This window comes from Oncorhynchus gorbuscha, linkage group LG07 (assembly GCF_021184085.1).
Source record: "Oncorhynchus gorbuscha isolate QuinsamMale2020 ecotype Even-year linkage group LG07, OgorEven_v1.0, whole genome shotgun sequence".
Taxonomy (NCBI): Eukaryota; Metazoa; Chordata; class Actinopteri; order Salmoniformes; family Salmonidae; genus Oncorhynchus; species Oncorhynchus gorbuscha.
In genome coordinates, this window is record NC_060179.1 from 7,617,544 (window position 1) to 7,642,543 (window position 25,000).

The 25,000-nt window shown below is 46.8% G+C and overlaps 1 protein-coding gene across 3 annotated transcripts in view; it reads right to left on the reverse strand.

The window, feature by feature from the left end:
- The window catches only part of LOC124039460 (collagen alpha-1(XI) chain-like), a 216,932-nt gene that overhangs the window by 129,941 nt on the left and 61,991 nt on the right, over positions 1-25,000 (reverse strand). For all 3 annotated transcript variants that reach the window (XM_046355451.1, XM_046355450.1, XM_046355449.1), the window contains 7 exons: positions 21,288-21,362; positions 20,348-20,431; positions 19,451-19,507; positions 15,872-15,925; positions 12,999-13,052; positions 11,109-11,162; positions 10,875-10,928 (listed from right to left, as the gene is read on the reverse strand). In XM_046355451.1, the coding sequence (XP_046211407.1) occupies positions 10,875-10,928; positions 11,109-11,162; positions 12,999-13,052; positions 15,872-15,925; positions 19,451-19,507; positions 20,348-20,431; positions 21,288-21,362 (432 nt within the window). The remainder of the gene's footprint in view (positions 1-10,874; positions 10,929-11,108; positions 11,163-12,998; positions 13,053-15,871; positions 15,926-19,450; positions 19,508-20,347; positions 20,432-21,287; positions 21,363-25,000) is intronic.

A 25,000-nucleotide genomic window follows, 5' to 3' on the forward strand; every position in this document is an offset into this window, starting at 1 on the left:
TGTTTCTCTCTCTCCCTCTCTCTGCCTCTTCTCTCTATTTCTCTCTCTACCTATTCTACCTGGTTCTCCCTCTCTGCCCTTCTCTCTGTCTCTCACTCTCTACCTATTCTACCTGGTTCTCCCTCTCTCTGCCCCTTCTCTCTGTTTCTCTCTCTCTCTCTCTCTCTCTCTCTCTCTCTCTCTCTCTCTCTCTCTCTCTCTCTCTCTCTCTCTCTCTCTCTACGTATTCTACCTGGTTCTCCCTCTCTCTGCCCTTCTCTCTCTCTACCTGGTTCTCCCTCTCTCTGCCCTTCTCTCTCTCTACCTGGTTCTGCCTCCCTCTCCCTCTCCCTCCCTCTCCCTCTCCCTCTCCCTCTCCCTCTCCCTCTCCCTCTCCCTCTCTCTCTCTCTCTCTCTCTTACCTGGTTCTCCCTCTCTCTGCCCCTTCTCTCTGTTTCTCTCTCTCTCTACGTATTCTACCTGGTTCTCCCTCTCGGCCCTCTCTCTCTCCCTCTCTCTCTCTACCTATTCTACCTGGTTCTCCCTCTCTGCCACTTCTCTCTCTCCCTCTCTCTCTCTACCTATTCTACCTGGTTCTCCCTCTCTCTGCCCCTTCTCTCTGTTTCTCTCTCTCTCTCTATGTATTCTACCTGGTTCTCCCTCTCTCTGCCCTTCTCTCTGTTTCTCTCTCTCTCTACCTATTCTACGTGGTTCTCCATCTCTCTGCCCTTCTTTCTCTACCCCTCCTACCTGGTTCTCCCTCTCTCTACCTATTCTATCTGTTTCTCCCTCTCTCTGCCCTTCTCTCTTTTTCTCTCTCTCTCTACCTATTCTACCTGGTTCTCCCTCTCTGCCCTTCTCTCTGTTTCTCTCTCTCTCTACCTATTCTACCTGGTTCTCCCTCTCTCTGCCCCTTCTTTCTCTACCCCTCCTACCTGGTTCTCTCTCTCTCTACCTATTCTACCTGGTTCTCCCTCTCTGCCCTTCTCTCTGTTTCTCTCTCTCTCTACCTATTCTACCTGGTTCTCCCTCTCTGCCCTTCTCTCTGTTTCTCTCTCTCTCTACCTATTCTACCTGGTTCTCCCTCTCTCTGCCCCTTCCTTCTCTACCCCTCCTACCTGGTTCTCTCTCTCTACCTATTCTACCTGGTTCTCCCTCTCTCTGCCCGTTCTCTCTGTTTCTCTCTCTCTCTCTCTCTAGCTATTCTACCTGGTTCTCCCTCTCTCTGCCCCTTCTCTCTGTTTCTCTCTCTCTCTCTCTCTCTCTCTCTCTCTCTCTCTCTCTACCTATTCTACCTGGTTCTCCCTCTCTCTGCCCTTCTCTCTCTCTCTCTACCTATTCTACCTGGTTCTCCCTCTCTCTGCCCCTTCTCTCTCTCTCTCTCTCTCTCTCTCTCTCTCTCTCTCTCTCTCTACCTATTCTACCTGGTTCTCCCTCTCTCTGCCCCTTCTATATGTTTCTCTCTCTCTCTCTACATGTTCTACCTGGTTCTCCCTCTCTCTGCCCTTCTCTCTCTCTGCAGCCTAAGCTCCTAATTTAGCCTGACAGGGTCTGGTGTGTCTCTTCTGAGGGTGTTTAGAGCAGATGGCACAGAAAAGGACTGGGACTGGAGCTTGTATCATGATCATGCTTTTCAACATGCTGCTTGGCTCCACGTCTGGTGACAACTCCGTGGAAGAGATTGTTATCAGAGGATCAATTTGGCCACACTATTGGTCCAACTGTAAATCTGAACAAAAAAAATGACTTTGCTCATTTATTTTTTAGATTACCACTTCAAAGCCATTCAAATGAGTTTTTACAATAATATTAGCTCCGCATTTCATTTCAGAATTAAAGACTTAGGTGATTGTATAATGTTGCACCCAAAGAAAATCACGAGATTAATCAGAAAAACAAGCTTATGTAGCCAAAAGTGTCAGACATTTTAATACCACCCCCAACCCTAAAAGTTGTGGCATTTTGTTTTTAGCCAATTTGGTCTTATCAAACGGGGCCAACAGTATTTCACCCATAAGCCTATAAACTTCCAAGTCCTGTTCCTCAGACCAACACTAGTCTATTGTTCAACAGGATAGATTTCTCCAGTATGGATCACCTGCCTCATTAAATCTGCCTGTAATTAACTTCAGATCCTCTGGAATGAGTGAGAGTATTAGACATAAAATACCAGTGTTTTGGGAACCTATTGCAGACCTGATTAGGACTCATATTCTCTCTCTTTCACCATTAGAGGCTAGGGGGTTGACCCTTCATTTCAAAACTGGGGGTCATTGTTTTGTAGAGATTGAGAATATGTGACTCGTTTCAGGAAACTAGGCATATGTCACACTTCACAGGAGAGATGTTTAAACATAAACTATTTGTTTTTGCCTTCTGGGACATGTGAACTTTTATGTTCTTTAATTACAAACTGGTATGCAATCTGTAAATATGAATACTATTCTTAAATTAGGAGCCTAGTTGGTTTATCCATGGAAAAAGTCAGCAACCTTCCCGCTAGCCATGATTGGTTGAGAAAATGAGTGGGCTGGACATGATGAGAGATGAGTTGGAATCAGGCTGCCATGATTGGTTGAGATTATGAGTGGACTGGACATGATGAGAGATGAGTTGGAATCAGGCTGCCATGATTGGTTGAGATTATGAGTGGACTGGACATGATGAGAGATGAGTTGGAATCAGGCTGCCATGATTGGTTGAGATTATGAGTGGACTGGACAGGATGAGAGATGAGTTGGAATCAGGCTGCCATGATTGGTTGAGATTATGAGTGGACTGGACATGATGAGAGATGAGTTGGAATCAGGCTGCCATGATTGGTTGAGATTATGAGTGGACTGGACATGATGAGAGATGAGTTGGAATAGGTCTGCCATGATTGGTTGAGATTATGAGTGGACTGGACATGATGAGAGATGAGTTGGAATAGGTCTGCCATGATTGGTTGAGATTATGAGTGGACTGGACATGATGAGAGATGAGTTGGAATAGGTCTGCCATGATTGGTTGAGATTATGAGTGGACTGGACATGATGAGAGATGAGTTGGAATAGGTCTGCCATGATTGGTTGAGATTATGAGTGGACTGGACATGATGAGAGATGAGTTGGAATCAGGCTGCCATGATTGGTTGAGATTATGAGTGGACTGGACATGATGAGAGATGAGTTGGAATCAGGCTGCCATGATTGGTTGAGATTATGAGTGGACTGGACATGATGAGAGATGAGTTGGAATAGGTCTGCCATGATTGGTTGAGATTATGAGTGGACTGGACATGATGAGAGATGAGTTGGAATAGGTCTGCCATGATTGGTTGAGATTATGAGTGGACTGGACATGATGAGAGATGAGTTGGAATCAGGCTGCCATGATTGGTTGAGATTATGAGTGGACTGGACATGATGAGAGATGAGTTGGAATCAGGCTGCCATGATTGGTTGAGATTATGAGTGGACTGGACATGATGAGAGATGAGTTGGAATCAGGCTGCCATGATTGGTTGAGATTATGAGTGGACTGGACATGATGAGAGATGAGTTGGAATAGGTCTGCCATGATTGGTTGAGATTATGAGTGGACTGGACATGATGAGAGATGAGTTGGAATAGGTCTGCCATGATTGGTTGAGATTATGAGTGGACTGGACATGATGAGAGATGAGTTGGAATCAGGCTGCCATGATTGGTTGAGATTATGAGTGGGCTGGACATGATGAGAGATGAGTTGGAATCAGGCTGCCATGATTGGTTGAGATTATGAGTGGACTGGACATGATGAGAGATGAGTTGGAATAGGTCTGTAGCACACATCGGTCTATAACATGAGCTATCAAGATATCACGTAGTAGAACTGCAAAAGTGTTGCTCTCTACTTTCTGGAGGACCGAGTTTTGAAATGAGTGTTATTAGAGAATGATAGCTCAGGAGACTGAGACAATTCTGCCGTTTGATTGCAAATAATGCGGAGGGAGTCGAAAAGAGAACACACAGAAGGCTATTGTAATAAATACCTGTCTCCGGATTACATCTTCAAACTAAGGGCAACCACAGCATCCGTGACAGAGAGGGAGACGCATCCATCCATGTATATGGGTAAGAGAGTCTAGCTAGCTACATTTTCAAATATTACATGTTTCTAATGTTGTCAGAAAGCAATTTTCATTTCAAGCTAAAGCGTAATGTTAGTTATCTAGCTAACGTTAGCTGGCTGGCTGGCTAGGCAACGTTACGTGTATGATCAGTGTAGTAATATTATTTGTATTTCAGAGCATTGCTAGCTAGCTAACATTAAACCTGGTTGGTTAGCCACCTGCAGATTCATGCAGGGTAGTAAGGTTATGAGTTGGGGTTATGGTTAATTGTTTAGCTAGCTAGCTACATGTCTAAACAAAAGACTCCACTATCTGTCATGCAGGTGAAAGAGGACCCAAAAGCGACTTAACAGAAACAGAGTTTATTAAAGTCCAAAACGGAATAACAGAAATCCTCTAGACTTGTAGAGGGGAAACAACAGGAGAAGCGGCCACAGACTGCAGGTCGCTTCGGGTAGGCGCAGGCCGTAGTCGACTGAGACACCTGCTCACACGCAGCATCTGATGAAGGCACAAAACACGACAGGACAGGGTGATACACAATCACGGCAAAAACACGACAGGACAGGGCGAAACGCAATCACAGCATGGTGAATACAATACAAGGAACCGACGGGACAGGAACGGATCACAAAGGAATAAATAGGGACTCTAATCAGGGGAAAGGATCGGGAACAGGTGTGGGAAGACTAAATGATGATTAGGGGAATAGGAACAGCTGGGAGCAGGAACGGAACGACAGAGAGAAGAGAGAGCGAGAGAGTGAGAGAGGGAGGGGGAGAGAGAGGGATAGAAGGAGGGAAAGAACCAAACAAGACCAGCAGAGGGAAACGAATAGCATGGGGAGCACAGGGACAAGACATGACAATAAATGACAAACATGACAGTACCCCCCACTCACCGAGCGCCTCCTGGCGCACTCGAGGAGGAATCCTGGCGGCAACGGAGGAAATCATCGATGAGCGAACGGTCCAGCACGTCCCGAGACGGAACCCAACTCCTCTCCTCAGGACCGTAACCCTCCCAATCCACTAGGTATTGGTGACCCCGTCCCCGAGAACGCATGTCCATAATCTTATGTACCTTGTAAATAGGTGCGCTCTCGACAAGGACGGGAGGGGGGAGGGAAGACGAACGGGGGTGCGAAGAAAGGGCTTAACACAGGAGACATGGAAGACAGGATGGACGCGACGAAGATGTCGCGGAAGAAGCAGTCGTACAGCGACAGGATTGACGACCTGGGAGACACGGAACGGACCAATGAACCGCGGAGTCAACTTACGAGAAGCTGTCGTAAGAGGAAGGTTGCGAGTGGAAAGCCACACTCTCTGGCCGCAACAATACCTTGGACTCTTAATCCTGCGTTTATTGGCGGCTCTCACCGTCTGTGCCCTGTAACGGCAAAGTGCAGACCTCACCCTCCTCCAGGTGCGCTCACAACGTTGGACAAACGCTTGAGCGGAGGGAACGCTGGACTCGGCAAGCTGGGATGAGAACAGAGGAGGCTGGTAACCCAGACTACTCTGAAACGGAGATAACCCGGTAGCAGACGAAGGAAGCGAATTGTGAGCGTATTCTGCCCAGGGGAGCTGTTCTGCCCAAGACGCAGGGTTTCTGAAAGAAAGGCTGCGTAGTATGCGACCAATCGTCTGATTGGCCCTCTCTGCTTGACCGTTAGACTGGGGATGAAACCCGGAAGAGAGACTGACGGACGCACCAATCAAACGACAGAACTCCCTCCAAAACTGTGACGTGAATTGCGGGCCTCTGTCTGAAACGGCGTCTAACGGGAGGCCATGAATTCTGAATACATTCTCAATAATGATTTGTGCCGTCTCCTTAGCGGAAGGAAGTTTAGCGAGGGGAATGAAATGTGCCGCCTTAGAGAACCTATCGACAACCGTCAGAATCACAGTCTTCCCCGCAGACAAAGGCAGACCGGTAATGAAGTCTAAGGCAATGTGAGACCATGGTCGAGAAGGAATGGGGAGCGGTCTGAGACGACCGGCAGGAGGAGAGTTACCCGACTTAGTCTGCGCGCAGTCCGAACAAGCAGCCACGAAACGGCGCGTGTCACGCTCCTGAGTCGGCCACCAAAAGCGCTGGCGAATAGACGCAAGAGTGCCTCGAACACCGGGATGACCAGCTAACTTGGCAGAGTGAGCCCACTGAAGAACAGCCAGACGAGTGGAAACAGGAACGAAAAGGAGGTTACTAGGACAAGCGCGCGGCGACGCAGTGTGCGTGAGTGCTTGCTTAACCTGTCTTTCAATTCCCCAGACTGTTAACCCGACAACACGCCCATAAGGAAGAATCCCCTCGGGATCAGTAGAAGCCACAGAAGAACTAAACAGACGGGATAAGGCATCAGGCTTGGTGTTCTTGCTACCCGGACGGTAAGAAATCACAAACTCGAAACGAGCGAAAAACAACGCCCAACGAGCTTGACGGGCATTAAGTCGTTTGGCAGAACGGATGTACTCAAGGTTCTTATGGTCTGTCCAAACGACAAAAGGAACGGTCGCCCCCTCCAACCACTGTCGCCATTCGCCTAGGGCTAAGCGGATGGCGAGCAGTTCACGGTTACCCACATCATAGTTGCGCTCAGATGGCGACAGGCGATGAGAAAAATAAGCGCAAGGATGAACCTTATCGTCAGACTGGAAGCGCTGGGATAGGATGGCTCCCACGCCTACCTCTGAAGCGTCAACCTCGACAATGAATTGTCTAGTGACGTCAGGAGTAACGAGGATAGGAGCGGACGTAAAACGTTCTTTTAGAAGATCAAAAGCTCCCTGGGCGGAACCGGACCACTTAAAACACGTCTTGACAGAAGTAAGAGCTGTGAGAGGGGCAGCAACTTGACCGAAATTACGAATGAAACGCCGATAGAAATTAGCGAAACCTAAAAAGCGCTGCAACTCGACACGTGACCTTGGAACGGGCCAATCACTGACAGCTTGGACCTTAGCGGAATCCATCTGAATGCCTTCAGCGGAAATAACGGAACCGAGAAAAGTAACGGAGGAGACATGAAAAGAGCACTTCTCAGCCTTTACGTAGAGACAATTCTCTAAAAGGCGCTGTAGAACACGTCGAACGTGCTGAACATGAATCTCGAGTGACGGAGAAAAAATCAGGATATCGTCAAGATAGACAAAAACAAAAATGTTCAGCATGTCTCTCAGAACATCATTAACTAATGCCTGAAAAACAGCTGGCGCATTGGCGAGACCGAACGGCAGAACCCGGTACTCAAAATGCCCTAACGGAGTGTTAAACGCCGTTTTCCACTCGTCCCCCTCTCTGATGCGCACGAGATGGTAAGCGTTACGAAGGTCCAACTTAGTAAAGCACCTGGCTCCCTGCAGAATCTCGAAGGCTGATGACATAAGGGGAAGCGGATAACGATTCTTAACCGTTATGTCATTCAGCCCTCGATAATCCACGCAGGGGCGCAGAGTACCGTCCTTCTTTTTAACAAAAAAGAATCCCGCCCCGGCCGGAGAAGAAGAAGGCACTATTGTACCGGCGTCAAGAGACACAGACAAATAATCCTCGAGAGCCTTACGTTCGGGAGCCGACAGAGAGTATAGTCTACCTCGAGGAGGAGTGGTCCCCGGAAGGAGATCAATACTACAATCATACGACCGGTGAGGAGGAAGGGAGTTGGCTCGGGACCGACTGAAGACCGTGCGCAGATCATGATATTCCTCCGGCACTCCTGTCAAATCGCCAGGTTCCTCCTGAGAAGTAGGGACAGAAGAAATGGGAGGGATGGCAGACATTAAACACTTCACATGACAAGAAACGTTCCAGGATAGGATAGAATTACTAGACCAATTAATAGAAGGATTATGACATACAAGCCAGGGATGACCCAAAACAACAGGTGTAAACGGTGAACGGAAAATCAAAAAAGAAATAGTCTCACTGTGGTTACCAGATACTGTGAGAGTTAAAGGTAGTGTCTCAAATTTGATACTGGGAAGATGACTACCATCTAAGGCAAACATGGGCGTAGGCCTGTCTAACGGTCTGAAAGGAATGTTATGTTTCCGAGCCCATGCTTCGTCCATGAAACAACCCTCAGCCCCAGAGTCAATCAAAGCACTGCATGTAGCACCCGAACCGGTCCAGCGTAGATGGACCGACATAGTAGTACAAGATCTAGATGAAGGGACCTGAGTAGTAGCGCTCACCAGTAGCCCTCCGCTTACTGATGGGCTCTGGCCTCTTACTGGACATGAATTAACAAAATGTCCAGCAACTCCGCAATAGAGGCACAGGCGGTTGGTGATCCTCCGTTCCCTCTCCTTATTCGAGATGCGAATCCCTCCCAGCTGCATGGGCTCAGTCTCAAAGCCAGAGGAGGGAGATGGTTGCGATGCGGAGCAGGGAAACACCGTTGATGCGAGCTCTCCTCCACGAGCCCGGTGACGAAGATCTACCCGTCGTTCTATGCGGATGGCGAGAGCAATCAAAGAGTCCACATCTGAAGGAACCTCCCGGGAGAGAATCTCATCCTTAACCACTGCGTGGAGTCCCTCCAGAAAACGAGCGAGCAGCGCCGGCTCGTTCCACTCACTAGAGGCAGCAAGAGTGCGAAACTCAATGGAATAATCCGTTATGGACCGTTCACCTTGGCATAAGGAAGCCAGGGCCCTAGAAGCCTCCCCACCAAAAACTGAACGGTCAAAAACCCGAATCATCTCCTCTTTAAAGTTCTGGAATTCGTTAGAGCAATCAGCCCTTGCCTCCCAGATAGCTGTGCCCCATTCTCGAGCCCGGCCAGTAAGGAGTGAAATGACGTAAGCAACCCGAGCTCTCTCTCTAGAGTATGTGTTGGGTTGGAGAGAGAACACAATCTCACACTGCGTGAGAAAGGAGCGGCACTCAGTGGGCTGCCCGGAGTAGCAAGGTGGGTTATTAACCCTAGGTTCTGGAGGCTCGGCAGGCCAGGAAGTAACAGGTGGCACGAGACGTAGACTCTGGAACTGTCCAGAGAGGTCGGAAACCTGAGCAGCCAGGTTTTCCACGGCATGGCGAGCAGCAGACAATTCCTGCTCGTGTCTGCCGAGCATGGCTCCTTGGATCTCGACGGCAGTGTAACGAGCGTCTGAAGTCGCTGGGTCCATTCCTTGGTCGGTTCCTTCTGTCATGCAGGTGAAAGAGGACCCAAAAGCGACTTAACAGAAACAGAGTTTATTAAAGTCCAAAACGGAATAACAGAAATCCTCTAGACTTGTAGAGGGAAACAACAGGAGAAGCGGCCACAGACTGCAGGTCGCTTCGGGTAGGCGCAGGCCGTAGTCGACTGAGACACCTGCTCACACGCAGCATCTGATGAAGGCACAAAACACGACAGGACAGGGTGATACACAATCACGGCAAAAACACGACAGGACAGGGCGAAACGCAATCACAGCATGGTGAATACAATACAAGGAACCGACGGGACAGGAACGGATCACAAAGGAATAAATAGGGACTCTAATCAGGGGGAAAGGATCGGGAACAGGTGTGGGAAGACTAAATGATGATTAGGGGAATAGGAACAGCTGGGAGCAGGAACGGAACGACAGAGAGAAGAGAGAGCGAGAGAGTGAGAGAGGGAGGGGGAGAGAGAGGGATAGAAGGAGGGAAAGAACCAAACAAGACCAGCAGAGGGAAACGAATAGCATGGGGAGCACAGGGACAAGACATGACAATAAATGACAAACATGACACTATCTATGCAAGTATGCAAGTAATCATTTCAATAGAATGTTCATGATGTCACAGCGACAACTGTCAATAGACGTAGCTGATAAATTCACTCTGGCCATCTACTCTGATTTCAGAGCACTCTAGTCTGAGTGTGCCAGAGTGCAGAATAACTGAGGAAATTACTAACAATAAACACCCGTTGAATACGGCCGGTGTCAGTAAACGTTGGCAAAAAAAAGCTTAATACATTGGTGCCAGCAGCACAGTTACAGTCACCAAACACTCTGGATAAACATAAAAACAGCCTAACCAGCTCTTCTCAGGCAAGTAAAATAGTCAGAGTTAGCTGTTCTCTCATTTGTGTCTGGAAGTAGCTAGCAAGCTAGGTTACGTTAGCCAGATAGCTTGGGTGCTTGACTGCTGGTGTTTGGTCAGAACGTTCGGATCAACACTACTCCTCGGCCAGAGCATCCAGTGTGCTCTTTGAATGCTCCGAGAGTGAAACACTCTGGATTTACAAACACACAATCTAACAACGCTCTGAGTTACCAACCCCCAGAGCACACTCTGAGCACACTCTGGCACTCCAGGCTGAATTTACCAAACACACCGTAGTATAAACCAGCCTTTAGTCTTGAAATCTTTGGTTGTTTAGTAGTACTGTACATGTGAATCCTTAAATAGATGGGTGTGGCTAAGGCTTAATTAAGAAGACGTGAACTATGCTGAATGGGTGTAGACAACGAGGAGATCTCCAGGAGGTTTACCAAAACATTCAAGGACCATTTTTTCAAAAATGGGTTTACAAGTGTATCAACGTTCAAAGCACAATTACTTTCACATTGTTCCTCAACTGTAGTGTATGATATATCATTTTCTAGCTCTGAATCTCTACTTTTATCCAACGTACATTTTCATTTTTTTTCTACATACGACCGAATCAAGTCGGTCACATGGTGTTTCCTGTTTGCTTCACCGGTCATTTCCTTGAAGGATAAAGGATCTCAACCATTCATTTCAGAACAGCCTATGGCCTTCTCATTTAGGGAGCGGTACACATGCAGGTGCTTGATACGTTACTGTTGCTCACCCTGTGTCCCTTGGCACCAGGTAGGCCGGGCAGGCCATCGAAGCCTCCGTCTCCCTGTAGAGAAACACAATGTGACAATGACCACCGAGTCCCCAGACTACACAGACATCATCGTGTATACGTTTACAACACAGTGGTAGTGACCAACACAGAACAGTCACACGTAACAGACAGAGACATCATGTGGTTTTAATTCTCTGAGTAAAGTGACTAGTGGACAGAGACATCATGTACCTTAGACCCCGACTCTCCAGGCATTCCTCGGGCGCCAACTGCTCCACCACGACCCTGCGAGAGAGAGAGGGAGAGAGAGAGAGAGAGACAGAGAGAGAGAGAGAGAGAGAGGCAGAGAGGCAGAGAGAGAGAGAGGCAGAGAGAGAGAGGCAGAGGTAGAGGCAGAGAGGCAGAGAGAGAGAGAGAGAGAGAGGCAGAGAGAGAGAGAGGCAGAGGTAGAGAGGCAGAGAGGCAGAGAGAGAGAGAGAGAGGCAGAGAGAGAGAGAGAGAGGCAGAGAGAGAGAGAGAGGCAGAGAGAGAGAGAGAGGCAGAGAGAGAGAGGCAGAGAGAGAGAGAGAGAGAGGCAGAGAGAGAGAGGGAGAGAAAGAGAGAGAGGCAGAGAGAGAGAGAGAGGCAGAGAGAGAGAGAGGCAGAGAGAGAGAGAGAGGCAGAGAGAGAAAGAGAGGCAGAGAGAGAGAGAGGCAGAGAGAGAGAGAGGCAGAGAGAGAGAGAGAGAGAGAGAGAGAGAGAGAGAGAGAGAAAGAGAGAGAGAGAGAGAGAGAGAGAGAGAGAGAGAGAGAGAGAGAGAGAGGCAGAGAGAGAGAGAGAGAGAGAGAGAGGCAGAGAGAGAGAGAGGCAGAGAGAGAGAGGCAGAGAGAGAGAGAGAGGCAGAGAGAGAGAGTGAGAGATGCAGAGAGAGAGAGAGAGAGAGAGAGAGAGAGAGAGAGAGAGAGAGAGAGAGAGAGAGAGAGAGAGAGAGAGAGAGAGGGGCAGAGAAAGAGAGAGAGAGGCAGAGGAAGAGAGAGAGAGAGAGAGAGGCAGAGAAAGAGAGAGAGAGAGAGAGAAAGAGAGAGAGAGAGAGAGAGAGAGAGAGAGAGAGAGAGAGAGAGAGAGAGAGAGAGAGAGAGAGAGAGAGAGAGAGAGAGAGAGGAGAGAGAGGCAGAGAAAGAGAGAGGCAGAGAAAGAGAGAGAGAGAGAGGCAGAGAAAGAGAGAGAGAGAGGCAGAGAAGAGAGAGAGAGAGAGAGAGAGAGAGAGAGACAGAGAGAGAGAGAGAGAGAGAGAGAGAGAGAGAGAGAGAGAGAGAGAGAGAGAGAGAGCGAGCAAGGTTAAACATGGAATCCTCAAGACCAATCAGGCAATGGCATCTACCTGGAAATGCAATTACAGCCAATTATGTCATCATCAAACATTCAGGGAATTGTTTGTTAATGATAAACCAGATCGTACACTGCACCCACACTACACACACACACACACTACACACACACACAGCACACAGCACACAGCACCCACACTACACACCCACACTACACACTACACACACACACACACAGCACACACACTACACACTGCACACTACATACCCACACTACACACTACACACACACACAGCACACAGCACCCACACTACACACCCACACTACACACACAGACAGCACACACACTACACACACACAGCACCCACACTACACACCCACACTACACACTACACACAGCACACAGCACCCACACTACATACACACACAGCACCCACACTACACACCCACACTACACACACACTACACACACACACAGCACACCCACACAGCACACAGCACCCACACAGCACCCACACTTCACACCCACACTACACACTACACACAGCACACAGCACCCACACTACACACACACAGCACCCACACTACACACCCACACTACACACACACACAGCACACCCACACAGCACACAGCACCCACACAGCACCCACACTACACACACACTACACTACACACACTACACACTACACACACTACACACTACACACACTACACACACACTACACACACACTACACACTACACACTACACACTCACACTACACACTCACACACCACACACTGAATGAGGCAGAGTTCACTCGGTCCACTTACCCTCTTACCAGATTTGCCAATTTGTCCCGCAGACCCTTGGACTCCCCTGGAGCCCTGTGCAGGACACGTAATGATGGCCAGATTATAGTCAGCTAGGGAACATTCACTGAATAGGTATTAATTAAATATAGGTGTAGCTGTAGGTAACTGTAGGTGAGGTATAGGTAACTGTATTGAGGTATAGGTAACTGTAGGTGAAGAATAGGTAACTGTCGTGAGGTATAGGTAACTGTAGGTGAGGTATAGGTAACTGTAGTGAGGTATAGGTAACTGTAGTGAGGTATAGGTAACTGTAGTGAGGTATAGGTAACTGTATTGAGGTATAGGTAACTGTAGTGAGGTATAGGTAACTGTAGTGAGGTATAGGTAACTGTATTGAGGTATAGGTAACTGTAGGTGAAGAATAGGTAACTGTCGTGAGGTATAGGTAACTGTAGGTGAGGTATAGGTAACTGTAGTGAGGTATAGGTAACTGTAGTGAGGTATAGGTAACTGTAGTGAGGTATAGGTAACTGTAGGTGAAGAATAGGTAACTGTAGTAAGGTATAGGTAACTGTATTGAGGTATAGGTAACTGTATTGAGGTATAGGTAACTGTATTGAGGTATAGGTAACTGTAGTGAGGTATAGGTAACTGTAGGTGAAGAATAGGTAACTGTAGTGAGGTATAGGTAACTGTAGTGAGGTATAGGTAACTGTAGGTGAAGAATAGGTAACTGTCGTGAGGTATAGGTAACTGTAGTGAGGTATAGGTAACTGTCGTGAGGTATAGGTAACTGTAGTGAGGTATAGGTAACTGTAGTGAGGTATAGGTAACTGTAGTGAGGTATAGGTAACTGTAGTGAGGTATAGGTAACTGTAGTGAGGTATAGGTAACTGTAGTGAGGTATAGGTAACTGTAGTGAGGTATAGGTAACTGTAGTGAGGTATAGGAACCTGTAGTTACAGGTAACTGTAGATACAGGTGACTGTAGTTAGATACAGGTAACTGTAGTGAGGTATAGGTAACTGTAGTTAGATACAGGTAACTGTAGTGAGGTATAGGTAACTGTAGTTACAGGTGACTGTAGTTAGATATAGGTAACTGTAGTGAGGTATAGGTAACTGTAGTGAGGTATAGGTAACTGTAGTTAGATACAGGTAACTGTAGTGAGGTATAGGTAACTGTAGTGAGGTATAGGTAACTGTAGTTAGATATAGGTAACTGTAGGTGAAGAATAGGTAACTGTAGTGAGGTATAGGTAACTGTAGTGAGGTATAGGTAACTGTAGTGAGGTATAGGTAACTGTAGGTGAAGAATAGGTAACTGTAGGTGAAGAATAGGTAACTGTAGTGAGGTATAGGTAACTGTCGTGAGGTATAGGTAACTGTAGGTGAAGAATAGGTAACTGTAGGTGAAGAATAGGTAACTGTCGTGAGGTATAGGTAACTGTAGGTGAAGAATAGGTAACTGTAGTGAGGTATAGGTAACTGTAGTGAGGTATAGGTAACTGTAGTGAGGTATAGGTAACTGTAGTGAGGTATAGGTAACTGTCGTGAGGTATAGGTAACTGTAGTGAGGTATAGGTAACTGTAGTGAGGTATAAGTAACTGTAGTGAGGTATAGGTAACTGTAGTGAGGTATAGGTAACTGTAGGTGAAGAATAGGTAACTGTAGTGAGGTATAGGTAACTGTAGTGAGGTATAGGTAACTGTAGTGAGGTATAAGTAACTGTAGTGAGGTATAGGTAACTGTAGTGAGGTATAAGTAACTGTAGTGAGGTATAGGTAACTGTAGTGAGGTATAAGTAACTGTAGTGAGGTATAGGTAACTGTAGTGAGGTATAAGTAACTGTAGTGAGGTATAGGTAACTGTAGGTGAAGAATAGGTAACTGTAGTGAGGTATAGGTAACTGTAGTGAGGTATAGGTAACTGTAGTGAGGTATAAGTAACTGTAGTGAGGTATGGGTAACTGTAGGTGAAGAATAGGTAACTGTCGTGAGGTATAGGTAACTGTAGTGAGGTATAGGTAACTGTAGGTGAAGAATAGGTAACTGTCGTGAGGTATAGGTAACTGTATTGAGGTATAGGTAACTGTAGGTGAGGTATAGGTAACTGTAGTGAGGTATAGGTAACTGTAGTGAGGTATAGGTAACTGTAGTGAGGTATAGGTAACTGTAGTGAGGTATAGGTAACTGTAGTGAGGTATAGGTAACTGTCGTGAGGTATAGGTAACTGTCGTGAGGTATAGGTAACTGTAGTGAGGTATAGGTAACTGTAGTGAGGTATAGGTAACTGTAGTGAGGTATAGGTAACTGTAGTGAGGTATAGGTAACTATAGTGAGGTATAGGTAACTGTAGTGAGGTATAGGTAACTGTAGTGAGGTATAGGAACCTGTAGTTACAGGTAACTGTAGTTACAGGTAACTGTAGTTACAGGTGACTGTAGTTAGATACAGGTAACTGTAGTGAGGTATAGTTAACTGTAGTTAGATACAGGTAACTGTAGTGAGGTATAGGTAACTGTAGTTACAGGTGACTGTAGTGAGGTATAGGTAACTGTAGTTAGATATAGGTAACTGTAGTGAGGTATAGGTAACTGTAGTGAGGTATAGGTAACTGTAGTGAGGTATAGGTAACTGTAGTTAGATATAGGTAACTGTAGTGAGGTATAGGTAACTGTAGTGAGGTATAGGTAACTGTAGTTAGATACAGGTAACTGTAGTGAGGTATAGGTAACTGTAGTGAGGTATAGGTAACTGTAGTTAGATATAGGTAACTGTAGTTAGATACAGGTAACTGTAGTGAGATATAGGAACAGTAACTGTCTATGTTAAGTGCAGTATGATTATGAGTGGGTTTAGTAGTCTCCAGCTATGTGTTGAACCTCTCACCTGAGGACCAGGGTCTCCGGCATCACCTTTAAGTCCAGAAGAACCAGGAACTCCCTGAGACAAAGATGGACCAATGAGAAGCATGGACACAAACCTTGTTAGTCCCATTGGCTCGATCATCACCCCTCAGCCAGAGAGGAGTCCTATTGGCTGGAACAGAACACCACTCAGCCAGAGAGGTGTCCTATTGGCTGGAACAGAACACCCCTCAGCCAGAGAGATGTCCTATTGGCTGGAACAGAACACCCCTCAGCTAGAGAGATGTCCTATTTACATTTACATTTAAGTCATTTAGCAGACGCTCTTATCCAGAGCGACTTACAAATTGGTGCATTCACCTTATGACATCCAGTGGAACAACCACTTTACAATAGTGCATCTAAGTATTTTAAGGGGGGTGAGAAGGATTACTTTATCCTATCCTAGGTATTCCTTAAAGAGGTGGGGTTTCAGGTGTCTCCGGAAGGTGGTGATTGACTCCGCTGTCCTGGCGTCGTGAGGGAGTTTGTTCCACCATTGGGGAGCCAGAGCAGCGAACAGTTTTGACTGAGCTGAGCGGGAACTGTACTTCCTCAGTGGTAGGGAGGCGAGCAGGCCAGAGGTGGATGAACGCAGTGCCCTTATTTGGGTGTAGGGCCTGATCAGAGCCTGGAGGTACTGAGGTGCCGTTCCCCTCACAGCTCCGTAGGCAAGCACCATGGTCTTGTAGCGGATGCGAGCTTCAACTGGAAGCCAGTGGAGAGAGCGGAGGAGCGGGGTGACGTGAGAGAACTTGGGAAGGTTGAACACTAGATGGGCTGCGGCGTTCTGGATGAGTTGTAGGGGTTTAATGGCACAGGCAGGGAGCCCAGCCAACAGCGAGTTGCAGTAATCCAGACGGGAGATGACAAGTGCCTGGATTAGGACCTGCGCCGCTTCCTGTGTGAGGCAGGGTCGTACTCTGCGGATGTTGTAGAGCATGAACCTACAGGAACGGGCCACCGCCTTGATGTTAGTTGAGAACGACAGTTTGTTGTCCAGGATCACGCCAAGGTTCTTAGCGCTCTGGGAGGAGGACACAATGGAGTTGTCAACCGTGATGGCGAGATCATGGAATGGGCAGTCCTTCCCCGGGAGGAAGAGCAGCTCCGTCTTGCCGAAGTTCAGCTTGAGGTGGTGATCCGTCATCCACACTGATATGTCTGCCAGACATGCAGAGATGCGATTCGCCACCTGGTCATCAGAAGGGGGAAAGGAGAAGATTAATTGTGTGTCGTTGGCTGGAACAGAACACCCCTCAGCCAGAGAGATGTCCTATTGGTTGGAACAGAACACCCCTCAGCCAGAGAGGTGTCCTATTGGCTGGAACAGAACACCCCTCAGCCAGAGAGATGTCCTATTGGCTGGAACAGAACACCCCTCAGCCAGAGAGATGTCCTATTGGCTGGAACAGAACACCCCTCAGCCAGAGAGATGTCCTATTGGCTGGAACAGAACACCCCTCAGCCAGAGAGATGTCCTATTGGCTGGAACAGAACACCCCTCAGCCAGAGAGGTGTCCTATTGGCTGGAACAGAACACCCCTCAGCCAGTGGGAACTCCTTCAAGACTGGTGGAAAAGCATTCTTCATGAAGCTGGTTGAGAGAATGCTAAGATTGTGCAAAATTGTCATCAAGGCAAAGGGTGGCTACTTGGTACACTTTTTGGTTACTACATGATTCCATATGTGTCATTTCATAGTTTGATGTCTTCATTATTATTCTACAATGGAGAAAATATTTAAAAAATAAGAAAAACTATTTGACTGGTAGTGTAGATTCATTTCAAACTTAATTTCCCCATTGATTTACTCATCTCCTGTTGCTTGTTATTGCCAGTTGACTGCCACAATAAAGAGGTGTTAGGTGTGGCATTACAGACATAAAGACAAATAGATTTAGCAAACTTCTAACTTCAGAATCATAAAGTAGAACAAAGTGAATGGTTTTAATCTAGCTGGGTCTGCTAGTTAAAGACATAAAAAAAAGATTTACCTGCTAACCAAGCTAACCAATTAGTATGAACTCAACCATGGATATTTTCATCAGTTAAACATGACAAACTGTATATATTAACGTATCATGATCATACTGTATATTGTAGTGAGAAAACATAAACTTAAGTCTAAAATTGTGGGGTTCAATTGCAGGGCTGGATAGACATTTTAGAGCATCTAATCTAGACACTACTAGTGATTTAGCAATAGACACTATTAGTGATTTAGCAATAGACACTACTAGTGATTTAGCAATAGACACTATTAGTGATTTAGCAATAGACACTATTAGTGATTTAGCAATAGACACTATTAGTGATTTAACAATAGACACTACTAGTGATTTAGCAATAGACACTATTAGTGATTTAACAATAGACACTACTAGTGATTTAACAATAGACACTATTAGTGATTTAACAATAGACACTATTAGTGATTTAGCAATACAGACACTAGTTTTAAAAGCATAAAATGGGCTCCACTTTGTCTCACAAGTCAAGAACTATTGGTTTGAAAAGGGAAAGCACAATATAATGACACTGGATTTTGTATAGCGCTGTTCTACCAACTGAGGTCCTCAAAGAGCTTTACACAGTAATGGGGAAACTCCCCTCCATCCACCATCAATCAGCAGCATCCTCCTTGGTGAGGCACTGCAACCATTTTGTGGTACAACGCTCACGACAGGAGTTATATTGGCCAATTAGGAACGAGGGGAAGGATTTGGTGGCCATGACAGTATGAGGGCCAGATTTAGGCAGGACTCACAGGGTTAACACCCTTACTCTTACGATAAGTGCCATGGGATCTTTACTGACCACAGAGGGTCAGGACGCTTGTTTAAAGTCCTAATCAAAAGACGGCACCCTACGCAAGGCAATGTCCCCTTCACTGCCCTGGGGCAATGGGATCTCCTTAGACCAGAGGGAAGAGTGCTCCCTACTGGACCTTCAGCACCACTTCCAGCAGCATCTTGTCCCCCATCCAGGGACCAACTCTGCTTAGCTTCTGAGGTAAGCCGACTTTGGGATGCAGGGTGGTATCAAACGAATACAAACAAAAAAATGAATGCAATAGAATTGAAAAAAGAAGCTTCGAGCCTCTAATTGTGTTGTTTTTTCATCTCTACTCAGCCTCATCCTTGGAAAACTCCACGCTGAAGGCACTTTTATAACTGGTGTATACCTCAGGATGGTTAGATGTAGGAAGATAGGCAGGGTAGCCTAGTGGTTAGAGCGTTGGACTAGTAGCCGAAAGGTTGCAAGTTCGAATCCCCGAGCTGACAAGGTACAAATCTGTCGTTCTGCCCCTGAACAAGGCAGTTAACCCACTGTTCCTAGGCCGTCATTGAAAATAAGAATTTGTTCTTAACTGACTTGCCTAGTTAAATAAAGGTAAATAAATAGGAAGAAGGGTAAAAGGCCAGGGTGAATTGTGACACGATACATTGTAGGTTTCTGACAGGGCAGTCAATTGACCTGTGTTCACCTTCCACGGAGAGACTTGGTAAGAGGGATGTGTCTTTTCTGTGTGTGTTATCAGGGGGGGGACTAAAACTCACCACTGGACCAGATCTCCCTGTGAGACCCATTGGACCTGACGGACCTCTCATGGCGAGCTGTGGGGTAGATGGAAGGGGATTGAGGGGAGGGGGAGGATGGAGGGGAGGGAAGGAGGATGGAGGGGGAGGGAGAGTAAGGGGGGAAGGGAAGAGATGACAAATCACCAGTCAGAAGGAGACAGATGAACACCCTCCATATGTCCCAGTACCACACACCCTACCATCCTATTCCTCACTCAGACACTACATCATACCTCATACCTCAGACACTACCTCACATCTACCATCCTATTCCTCACTCAGACACTACCTCATACCTCACACCTACCATCCTATTCCTCACTACCTCATACCTCACACCTACCATCCTATTCCTCACTCAGACACTACCTCACACCTCACACCCTACCATCCTATTCCTCACTCAGACACTACCTCAGACACTACCTCATACCTCAGACACTACCTCACACCTCACACCCTACCATCCTATTCCTCACTCAGACACTACCTCACACCTCACACCCTACCATCCTATTCCTCACTCAGACACTACTTCATACCTCATACCTCAGACACTACCTCATACCTCAGTCACTAACTAATACCTCACACCCTAACTAATACCTCACACCCTATCATCCTATTCCTCACTCAGACTCTCACTCATACCTGACACTCTCTCATACCTCAGACACGCTCTCATACCTCAGACAGTTTTCTCTTACTTTGAAAGGATATACTAATGAAGGGCTAGAAGGCTGAAACACCAATGGGTTTCTCTTCTAAATAAATAAAAGGGAGATATGCCCAGAGGTTACACTGAACCCTGCTACAGCTCTGGTGTTTGGCCCTCTTCGGCCTGCTACAGCCCTGGTGTGGTCACAACATACTCACTCTGGCCTGGGAGAGAATAGCCTGTGCTTGTGCCTCTTGAGCAGACACCACAGGACCCTTCTCTCCATCCCCTCCGAAACGGAACTTTCACACAGAGAAATACGCAGAGACACACAGAGACACACACAGAGACACACAGACACACACACAGAGACATACACAGAGACACACAGAGGAACACAGAGACATACAGACACACACACACACACACACACAGAGACACACACACAGAGACACACAGAGACACACAGAGACACATAGAGGAACACAGAGGAATACAGAGACACACAGAGACACACAGAGACACACAGAGGAACACAGAGACACACAGAGACACACAGAGACACACAGAGGAACACAGAGGAACACACAGAGACACACAGAGGAATACAAAGGAACACAGAGACACACAGAGGAACACAGAGACACACAGAGGAACACAGAGACACACAGAGGAACACAGAGACACACAGAGGAACACAAAGACACACAGAGGAACAAAGACACACAGAGACACACAGAGGAACACAGAGACACAGAGGAACACAAAGACACACAGAGGAACACAAAGACACACAGAGACACACAGAGACACACAGAGGAACACAGAGGAACACAGAGACACACACACAGACACACACAGACACACACACAGACACACACACAGAAACACACACAGAGACATACACAGAGACACACAGAGGAACACAGAGACACACAGAGGAATACAGAGACACACAGAGGAATACAGAGACACACAGAGGGACACAGAGGAATACAGAGACACACAGAGGAACACAGAGACACACAGACACACAGACACACACACATACATCAGCAGTAGTTAGAAAATGGATTTACCGATACATTTAAATAGTGGTAGATAATAGTGGTTGTTGGATTGGATGTAAATCCCCAATATTCCTGGTCTGGTACTTACTGGCAGCACCAGCATGGTACCAGGAGGACCTGGCAAACCGTCGGCTCCTGCAAGACCAGCCCGCCCTGCGGGACCCTGGGAGACGAAGTCAACAAGACAAGCGGAAAGATTCCATGTTAGAACGTGTCCAGAGCGATTGAGAGAGGGAGATAGAGAGAGAGAGGGAGATAGACAGAGAGATATGGTCCTGTGTAGCTCAGTTGGTAGAGCATGGCGCTTGTAATGCCAGGGTAGTGGGTTCGATCCCCGGGACCACCCATACGTAGAATGTATGCACACATGACTGTAAGTCGCTTTGGATAAAAGCGTCTGCTAAATGGCATATATTATTATTATTATATTAGATATATACATACACACACACATATACATACACACACACACACACACCACACACACACACACACACACACACATACACACATACATACATAGAGAGAGAGAGAGAGGAGAGAGAAGCTTCTTATGCTATGTTTACCATTCAATGGGTAAATAAGAACATCCTTATTATCATTTACATTACATTACATTTAAGTCATTTAGCAGAGGCTCATCCATTATAACACCAGCAGGAGAGGACATGAGAGGAGAGGACAGGAGAGGAGAGGAGAGGACAGGAGAGGGCATGACAGGAGAGGAGAGGAGAGGACAGGAGAGGACAGGACAGGGGAGGACAGGAAAATAGAAGACAGGAAAGGACAGGAAAAGAAAAGAAAATAGAGGACAGGAGAGGACAAGGGAGGAGAGGAGAGGACAGGAGAGGAACATAGAGGACAGGAGAGGGGAGAGGACAGGAGAGGACAAGGGAGGAGAGGACAGGAGAGGTAAATAGAGGACAGGAGAGGGGAGAGGACAGGGGAGGAGAGGAGAGGACAGGAGAGGAAAATAGAGGACAGGAGAGGGGAGAGGACAAGGGAGGAGAGGAGAGGACAGGAGAGGAAAATAGAGGACAGGAGAGGGGAGAGGACAGGAGAGGACAAGGGAGGAGAGGAGAGGACAGGAGAGGAAAATAGAGGACAGGAGAGGACAAAGGAGGAGAGGAGAGGACAGGAGAGGAAAATAGAGGACAGGAGAGGGGAGAGGACAGGAGAGGACAAGGGAGGAGAGGAGAGGACAGGAGAGGAAAATAGAGGACAGGAGAGGGGAGAGGACAGGAGAGGACAAGGGAGGAGAGGAGAGGACAGGAGAGGAAAATAGAGGACAGGAGAGGACAGGAGAGGACAGGAGAGGACAAGGGAGGAGAGGAGAGGACAGGAGAGGACAAGGGAGGAGAGGAGAGGACAGGAGAGGAAAATAGAGGACAGGAGAGGACAAGGGAGGAGAGGAGAGGACAGGAGAGGAAAATAGAGGACAGGAGAGGGGAGAGGACAGGAGAGGACAAGGGAGGAGAGGAGAGGACAGGAGAGGAAAATAGAGGACAGGAGAGGGGAGAGGACAGGAGAGGACAAGGGAGGAGAGGAGAGGACAGGAGAGGAAAATAGAGGACAGGAGAGGGGAGAGGACAGGGGAGGAGAGGAGAGGACAGGAGAGGAAAATAGAGGACAGGAGAGGGGAGAGGACAGGAGAGGACAAGGGAGGAGGGGAGAGGACAGGAAAATAGAGGACAGGAGAGGGGAGAGGACAGGAGAGGACAAGGGAGGAGAGGAGAGGACAGGAGAGGAAAATAGAAGACAGGAAAGGACAGGAGAGGAAAAGAGAGGACAGGAGAGGACAGGAGAGGAAAATAGAAGACAGGAAAGGACAGGAGAGGAAAATAGGGGACAGGAGAGAAAGGATCTACACTGGTAGAAAGGCTCTATAGTTCTCAAGCCTTCCCTCCTCGCCTTGAGCCAAGGTCAGTCAGTGTAGATAAGCATTCTAGACAGTCTGGAGATATAGTTCATTAATTTGTACCAAGGAACAGACCGTCATTGTTCTAAACTCTTGACCACATTCCCTACATTATATTCAATACTGGGATCAAGAGAGAAAATTCATACATGTACAGTAGCATAATACTATTCTGATTAGTACATCCTGATTGAAATGTATACATAATTAGTCATTATAGATATAAATTCCCTTAACACCATATTAGAGAGACATATTTCCCTCAGATTACACAGATCCACAAAGATTTAGAAAACAAATCCAATTTTGATAAACTCCCGTATCTACTGGGTGAAATTCCACAGTGTTCCATCACAGCAGCAAGATTTGTGACCTGTTGCCACAAGAAAAGGGCAACCAGTGAAGAACAAACACCATTGTAAATACAACCCATATTTACGTTTATTTATTTTCCCTTTTGTACTTTAACCATTTGTACATTGTTACAACACTGTATATATATATACTATGACATTTGTAATGTCTTTATTGTTTTGAAACTTCTGTATGTGTAATGTTTACTGTTATTTTTTATTGTTCATTTAACTTTTGTATATTATCTACCTCACTTGCTTTGGCAATGTTGACACGTTTCCCATGCCAATAAAGCCCCTTGAATTGAATTGAATTGAATTGAGAGAGAGAACAACAGAGAACAGAGAGAGAGAGAGAGAGAGAGAGAGAGAGAGAGAGAGAGAGAGAGAGAGAGAGAGAGAGAGAGAGAGAACGACAGAGAGCGACAGAGAGAGAGAACAACAGAGAACAGAGAGAGAGAGAGAGAGAGAGAGAGAGAGAACGACAGAGAGCGACAGAGAGAGAACGACAGAAAACGACAGAGAACGACAGAGAGAGAACGACAGAGAGAGAACGACAGAGAGAGAACGACAGAGAACGACAGAGAGAGAACGACAGAGAACGACAGAGAGAGAACGACAGAGAGAGAACGACAGAGAGAGAACGACAGAGAGAGAGAGAGAACAACAGAGAACAACAGAGAGAGAACAACAGAGAGAGAACAACAGAGAGAGAACAACAGAGAGAGAACAACAGAGAGAGAACGACAGAGAGAGAACGACAGAGAGAGAACAACAGAGAGAGAACGACAGAGAGAGAACGACAGAGAGAGAACGACAGAGAGAGAACGACAGAGAGAGAGAGAACAACAGAGAACAACAGAGAACAACAGAGAGAGAACAACAGAGAGAGAACAACAGAGAGAGAACAACAGAGAGAGAACGACAGAGAGAGAGAGAACAACAGAGAACAACAGAGAACAACAGAGAGAGAACAACAGAGAGAGAACGACAGAGAGAGAACGACAGAGAGAGAGAGAACAACAGAGAACAACAGAGAACAACAGAGAGAGAACAACAGAGAGAGAACGACAGAGAGAGAACGACAGAGAGAGAGAGAACAACAGAGAACAACAGAGAGAGAACGACAGAGAGAGAACGACAGAGAGAGAACGACAGAGAGAGAGAGAACAACAGAGAGAGAACGACAGAGAGAGAGAGAACAACAGAGAACAACAGAGAACAACAGAGAGAGAACAACAGAGAGAGAACAACAGAGAGAGAACAACAGAGAGAGAACGACAGAGAGAGAACGACAGAGAGAGAACAACAGAGAGAGAACGACAGAGAGAGAACGACAGAGAGAGAACGACAGAGAGAGAGAGAACAACAGAGAACAACAGAGAACAACAGAGAGAGAACAACAGAGAGAGAACAACAGAGAGAGAACGACAGAGAGAGAGAGAACAACAGAGAACAACAGAGAACAACAGAGAGAGAACAACAGAGAGAGAACGACAGAGAGAGAGAGAACAACAGAGAACAACAGAG